General features: G+C 37.8%; 1 protein-coding gene across 3 annotated transcripts; it reads left to right on the forward strand.

Annotated features, from left to right (window-relative positions):
* The first annotated feature begins 300 nt into the window (after positions 1-300).
* Positions 301-5,531, forward strand: LOC124254686. Of its 3 annotated transcripts, none has more exons than XR_006892524.1 (5): positions 301-537; positions 3,855-4,074; positions 4,733-4,831; positions 5,223-5,280; positions 5,464-5,531. XR_006892524.1 is itself a non-coding variant. In XM_046688532.1 (5 exons), the coding sequence occupies exons 2-4, from the start codon at positions 3,873-3,875 to the stop codon at positions 5,258-5,260; spliced, it is 339 nt and encodes a 112-aa protein (XP_046544488.1). In that variant the 5' UTR covers positions 1,091-1,133; positions 3,855-3,872; the 3' UTR covers positions 5,261-5,280; positions 5,464-5,531. The 3 variants fall into 3 exon arrangements, 2 of the variants coding, with proteins under 2 accessions (XP_046544488.1, XP_046544489.1); XM_046688532.1 differs by lacking the exon at positions 301-537 and adding an exon at positions 1,091-1,133; XM_046688533.1 differs by lacking the exon at positions 301-537 and adding an exon at positions 1,101-1,125.
* The last annotated feature ends 2,281 nt before the right edge of the window (positions 5,532-7,812 follow it).

The raw sequence follows: 7,812 nt of genomic DNA on the forward strand, positions 1-7,812 counted from the left end.
TTTTATACATGTAATAAGTAGCAAAAGAAAGGCACTGCAGGTCCCGTTGGACCCTAGTATGGTGATCTACCTCCAGTTGTTGGCGATCAATAGCCTGTTTTTATATTGTATAGTCCTCTATAGTTATTTTAGATTTAATCACTAGTTTTAAGTATACACCTGTGATGGTCTAGTTGGTTTTACTGTCCTTTGTCGACAGCTATTTAAATTGATTACCTTGTTTTCATCGCTATATGGCTGTAATATTGCCGATGCGATGTAAAATTTTAACTCACTCACTGCAGCTACACCCAATCACAGATACATAGATGCACAAATCGTCTCGTCAATAGATTCTGTTGTGAGACGTAATGAAGCTGATACTGGTTGTGGCTTTGCTTGTCTGCCTTCTGGCGATCAACGATGATGGGCTCCACACCCGCTCCAGCCCGTTTTACTGGATGTTCTGGAGAAGTACGACAGTTTGCATCAAGAGTGAAGCGAGCAACTTGTCTAAATGTCCCGGAGTCTTTGACATTCACTACCTTGGCAAACCCAGTGAGTACATATATGGTGCTGACAAATCAAGAATAATATTCGGAGCAGTTCCTGGATTCGATGATTCTGGAATGATGAGAATTGAATGATCCCCATCCAATTAAGACGCTTCGGATGTGTGTGCTATATGTCTCTCTCTAACTGCGATAACGACCCTCTTAATTTCCTTATATTTACAACTGTTAAATATTTTTCACACATAAAATGTTGTTTAAACAAAGAATACGAATATGAACATTTTCCAGTTTGATACAAAATGTGTCAATCTTTTAAACAGCAGCGCTGTTATTTCTTGAACATATTTCGTAAACGCAAAGATGAGGCGTCTCTAGCCACTTATGAACAATTCAATTCAATTCAATTTATTACTCAAAACACCACCAATGGTGGTACATGAGAATACAATATTACTATAGTGATATAAATATATTCATGACAAGATGTCAGATAAAAGCGAAAAAGAACCAAAGGTTAATGTATCTTTGTAGACTTAAATATTACATTAATGTAGGTAGCAAGATTTTTAAGATTGCGCGTTTGTTTAGACGAGAACAGTTTGACGACTTACCACAAGGTTATTGGGTTCAGGTAAGAAGGTAAATATGTTTGTCTATACAGTAATAAAGCTTCGCATTTGAGTCCATCTCCCACAGCATGAGAGTTGCATAAATTACACAGACGATATTCTGTAGACATGCATACAAATCAGCCTGTAAGACGGCCAAGTGCAACCATAAGCAGTCAATTGAATTGAATGGTGAACCTAAATCGTTCTTGCAAACATTGAAACGCTTAACCGGTAAGGTTTCATCATCGAATAACATGTCCAGAGACTTGGTTTAGCTATTTTCGGGACCTTTTTGCTGAAATCCAGAATGACCCACCCCATCAATGATCCACCGTTCGAGGATTACATCATGCTGAGTCAATGTGACTTGCAAGCGACTGATGAAATGTTTGATTCACCAATTAGTATAGGTGAAATATACGCCAGTATTACCAAGCTCAAGGCAAATAAAGCGTCTGGGGATGATTACATAATTGGCGAAATGTTTCAATTTTCAGCAAATTTTCTCCTACCTTTTCTGGAAATTTTATTCAATTCTCTTTATGATAAAGGAGAGTTCCCTTTGTCCTGGTCCAAAGCTATTATTATCCCATTTTATAAAAATGGAGATAAACCTATACCTGCAAATTACCGTTCCATATCACTTCTCGGTGTATTTGGCAAACTATATACTAATATCTTAAACAATAGACTTGTATCCTGGGCTGAGTGCTGCAATACAATCAAAGAGGAACAAGCTGGTTTCAGATCAGGATACTCTACCATTGGTAATATCTTTACCTTACAGGCCCTTATCAGTAAATACATCTCAAAAAGGGTGGAAAAGTCTATGCTTGTTTTATTGATTTTTCTAAAGCCTTCGAATCTGTCAATAGACAAAGCTCTGGTATCTATTTAAAAGGAACGGACTTGGTTCAAAAATGGATGAAGTGTTGTCTGTGTATGAAAACGTGAAAGCATGTGTACGTTCATCGAATAACGTAAACGCAGAAGTATTTGAATGTCCCCTAGAAGTACGGCAAGGTTGTGTTATCAGTCCTTTTCTGTTCTCATTTTTCATTAATGAATTGGTCAATAAAATCACGTCCACTTCAGCGTTCAGTTATTCCCGGGCTTACTCGAGCTGTTCCTTCTTTAATTTGCTGATGACGTTGTTCTGTTTTCTGATACGGTAATTTGACTCCAAAAGCAAATTGATATGTTAGAGAATTCCTACGAAACATGTTGTCTCCAAGTAAATTTAAACAAGACAAGTATTGTTGTATTTAAACATGGAGTCAGACTTTCTAGAAAGGAAAATTGGATCTACAAACTTGCTCCAATTAAAGCAATTCATCATTATACAATTACCTTGGTATGCTATCTACTAAAAGTCTCACTTGGCAGGCATCCATAAACAGTCTGACTCTTAAAGCTAAGAAGGCTCTCATAACTGTTCAGCGTAGTTTGTCTAAGTTTGAAATTCTCTCATATGAACTATATTTTAAAATCTTTGACACTAAAATACTGCCAATTCTATTGTATGGTTCTGAGTATGGGGTATTCAAAGGTATAAAAAGCATTGAAAGCATTACAGTTGCAAGCATATAAACGTTTTCTGGGCATCCGCAGATAAACAACTAGTGATATTGTATTAGGTGAATGCGGAAGATACCCAATCTATATCTTGGCACTGAAACGTTCTATTTTATATTGGTTGAAAGTCATCTCAATGCGTCCTCACCGCTATCCCTTAAAATCCTATAAAATTTTACTGTATTTGGTTGAAAATGCACGTGAGGCTAGAAATAAACACAACTGGGCTATGTTAATTAAAAATGCATTGTTCCAACTTGGTCTTGGATATGCATGGGTTGGACAGGGAGACAGCTTGTTTATCCATTGTCCAAGAAAAATTAGTTTCGATTTGAACAGCAAGCTCATTGATGAATAATGAAAACATGAGTGGACTAAGTATACATAATTGCCTTATACCAAGTTGTAACTCGTATTCTTGGTTATTTTAACACATGCCTTCATATTCTCATACATATTAGACAAAAGTTTACTCAAAGTTTGTTTTGTTGAACAGAATGAAACGCTTTCGCAAAATCTCCAAACAGGGCCTAGAATCTCCTCCTTTTGAATTCAAATATCTTTGTATCATACTTTGTAATATAAACATGTTGTCAACAGTGGTATATCTATGTCTTATATCAGATCACTAACTATCAGACGAACAAGGAACACGTCAGAACGTAGTCTTTTATTCTCGGGGTGTTTGTACTTTACAACTTATTACTTTCATTTAATGTGGACGTCCATGTGTTGGCCAGCAGGTGTAAAGTAAGTTGTCGATGAACCCGTGTGTTATTGAGTAGTTATGTATGGCAGAATTGACGGTATAGAAACCTATAGACTGTTTCCACTGAGTACTAACTGAGCTACTGCGAGTCCCATTGTGTTATCTATGGAAGTCTATCAGTGCCATTGTGTAGCAATTATCATCTACGTAAAGCATACTTACATCTATGTAGAAGAAGAAGTCGAGATCGTGAGTTTACAGAAAACTTGAAAATATTGAGAAGATAAATGAAAATACGACCGTGTAATTAAAGTAGCGGCAAAAAACTGGACATATGTCACAAATAGACACATAAGAGTGACAAAGGCAACCAAAGTGGAATCATTTGGGTTTTGTTAGGACATGCTTTAACTGCAGCTACACCCAATCACAGATACATAGTTGCATAAATCGTCTCGTCAATAGATTCTGTTGTGAGACGTAATGAAGCTGATACTGGTTGCGGCTTTGCTGGTCTGCCTTCTGGCGATCAATTCTGATAAGCTCCACACCCGCTCCAGCCCGTTCTACTGGATGTTCTGGAGAAGTACGACATTGTGCATCAAGAGTGCAGCGGGGCACTTGTCTAAATGTCCTGGAGTGCAAACGAACTTTCAACATAACTGGGATCCTCTAGGCAAGAGAGGTAATCTGCTGATATGTATTAGTTAGGAGAAAGACAACTCTTGTCTTGATGGCTCGATAGTTTTATGTTATAAAAGAGGAAAAGGATAAAAACAAAGTTCAACGGTTATAGGGTGGGGCGGATTATATGTTTTCTAAATTGTGGGTAATTAGTACGAAGGCCTCATTGTGTCACTTTGTGATAAAATAATCCATGTAAGGAGACAATACTTGAACTTTCAAGTGTTTGAAAGAACCTTGAACTGGTGGTCAGGATCTATGGTCGTAATGAGATATACTGTCATTGTCAGCTTACTGATAGAGAACAATACTAGCAGTCACTAGGAAACAATAGGTTTTCAAACCTGGGCAGGTTTTAAATCCAGTCATTTATGAATACAGTTAAAACCATTAGGCATTATGTCAAAACACCTCAGATGATCCTTTATGACACGACCTTACACTACCATAACACAACAGCCCCATTAACCTCAGCCGGGCACAGACATGCTGCTGACAAACATGAAACAAAACTCGGGGCGAACGGGGATTCGAATCCACAATCATATTTCTGACAGAAAGACTGAAGGCAGGATGAATAGAAACAACTGGAAGAGTGGCAATTGGCTTAATCGATGATGTAATAACAGTTGTAATCTTTTGGACATACCATATTGCAGCCGTAGAGGATAAAGAGGGGGACGATGACCAGTTAGAGAACGAAGACCTTGTTAGCGCAAGAGATGTCTATGAGGCTGTTGATGCAGTTGACAAAGCAGGTAATACTGTGCTATATTATGTACATTATGAACGCTGACATTCATGGATCGTCCCTACACGATATTGGCCTTGAGAATGTACACCTTTCCATTGCTTTGAAGAAGCTACATGTGGCTGTCCCCACAAACAATTACTGTGACTGTCTTTGGTTTGATGCTTCTTTTAACTGTATTACTGTTATTTCATCGCGTTTCTGCTCCATGTAGTAGGAAGCCCATGACGATAGGTCACACCCAAACGATCCAATAAACACAATCGTAGCAAAGGAGCAAGACGAAGTTATATGGCGTTAATAACATTACAGGAGTTCACAAATGGAGTTAATATTTTGAAATGTTGTAGTGGCAATTAAAAACATCACAAGTATGGAACCTTTTGTTTTGTTTCCAGACAACAGTATTCATAGTATTCGACAGCCAACCGAGTAACGGATTATGGGCAACTCTCTGTAAGTAATACACAGGTTTTATATTCGCTTGTACGACTGCACCTAAAATATTGGAACTGTAGCAGTTTGTGCAACTTATCTTACATTCAAGGTTGACCGGGTAATCATATCACAGTTATATGAATTGAACCTAGAATTTTGTGTATTAAGTTGAAGATTAATTTTAGACGTATTACTTTTCAGGATTTACTCCAGTAGACCTGAGACAAAGCGATCTCCCTGATCACCTGAAGATAATAAAACCATGAAGCGTTGTTTTAAGTTGTGGTTATCGCTTGATGCATATGGCTGTTGCCGGGACATTTGAGACTGGCAGGTAATGGCTCATACGTTAACTCGATCAAGAGAGGACGTAGCACCATTGCTTCATGTCCACGATAATGTGTCCCTCATTTGAAGTAATGGTGGGCGTGCGTTCACAGTTTGGTTGTTTGTGTGTTTAACGCCACACTCATCACTATTGCAGCCATGTGACAGTGGACTGTAAATAATCGAATCTGGACTGAAAAATCTAATGATTGACATCATGAACATCGATCTTGACGATTACAATGACATAAGTCAATCAAGTCAGTGAGCCTCTCACACACATACACACACACACACTCACACACACACACACGATCATGTTAGTCGACATGTAGATGATTTCTAAACTGGATATTCAAAGGGTTGAAGGGTTGTCATTATAGTGACACGGTAAATATTGTCACTCACGCTGAAACACATACATACACACACTCAAAGTAATAAAAATACCATAAGAATAAAAATATAAAGACACACACACATTGGGGACTGAAAGACGTGCACACACATTGTATATTATAAGTTGCATAAAGCGTCATTGGCCAATGAAATTAAAGTATTTTACATGAAGGTAGGAATAATATAAGTTGTATGCTTCTCTCGAGGGTAATACGGTCTGATGTACGCCTCTTTGTAAGCAGTGTCACCCGAGCCGGTAGGCGAGGGATGACGATGCTACAAAAAGGCGTACGTCAGACCATATTACCCGAGGGAGAAGCATACAACGTATTTATCTTACCGCCATGTTAAATGTAAAAAACATCATTTTATTTTATGTTTAAGATCGCCACCGACTATATGACATGTAAACAAAATGGCGTCTGCCTCTCGACTGGATTTTTAAAATCAGTGAAACATATTCTGACAAGCTTAAAACTGCTATTAAGATGATTAATTATGTTTAAGTTGAGTGTGAAAACCACTCAATGCATAAAATAGCTGAAATATAGCAGTGAAAGTCGGTAAGATTTATCTGTACAAAGTGAACACAAAAACAGCTGATTGAAGTAAGGCGAGATGAGAGGATATGTTGTGGTTCCACGTCTCGAATGTATGATGTAGACTTGATTCCACAGTGCAGGGCAGGCAGTAAATATTCCATCCATGTAGATGTTCTCGTCTGACTGCAAGGCCTGAAGACTCAAATCGTGCTGGCGATTTGATGCCTGACTCTGAGGGTATGGGTTCGATTCCCGGATGGGACTAACCCCAAAAAGTACTAGAATTTGTACTTTACTGAGAAAGTGTAATCCCAACTATATAACATATGTAGCAATTAGTTGTGCGCACGTTTCCCGTCCATCTACCGGTGATTAAGTTAAAACATACCCAATAATATAACGAGACAAATTCTAATGCAGTGATCGGGAAAATGTAGTATCTAAAACTATTATTTTGCAAAGAGAAATAAACTCTAGCATTGTGTCATTTTAATTACAGGTATTGCTCTATAAATGTCAAATATTTATAACAATAACTAAGGTTATGCGGCAGCACTTTGAGGTTATGCCGGATAGTTTTTATGCATGGAATAATTTTACCTGTCACAGATGAGGTTTCGTGCGATCTCGCTATTTCCACTGCGTAAACAGTTTGTCGTCAAGCTGCAACAGATATGACTTTTAGCGAAACAAAATTTATATACGTATCCATTTTCTATCAACTACACTTCATTTAATTTCGAGGCGCGAGTAGACACAATATGGTTTAAACATATTTTTATTCCGTCAATGCAGAAACCTGGATAGGCGAACAAGCCAAGTGGCTTATATAAACGCCGCTCCAGTACACGGTTCCAATATAGCTGGATACATAATTCAAATAGTCCGACAAGAAAAGAATAATACTGAGACAAAATTACACTCAGAAAAATGATTGAATAATAAATATTTGGTTATGGTGTTGGTTGTGCCTAGCAACGAAAAGAGCTGCCGCAGAAAATCAAGTTATATTAATCTTGTCTTGCATTGAATATACATTTATGTGTAGAGGTGATAATCACTCGAAGCGCTTACTTTTAGAAATGAACTGGTGTAATGAGCTGAGAATGTCACAATTTGTTGAGTTATCCAGTGCGCCGTTACCGTATAAGGTAGTTTTCACATCGTATCCTTGAATATAAAAATACACCGTTGTTCTTAAATTTTGATAGTTCCGACATGTAAAAAGGTAGTGAATGACGTCTTCGTTATAATGACCACATGAACACTTAGCTGTTTCTGA

Source organism: Haliotis rubra, unplaced genomic scaffold (assembly GCF_003918875.1).
Source record: "Haliotis rubra isolate DU_JTF1 unplaced genomic scaffold, ASM391887v1 Scf58, whole genome shotgun sequence".
In the NCBI taxonomy this organism is placed as follows: domain Eukaryota; kingdom Metazoa; phylum Mollusca; class Gastropoda; order Lepetellida; family Haliotidae; genus Haliotis; species Haliotis rubra.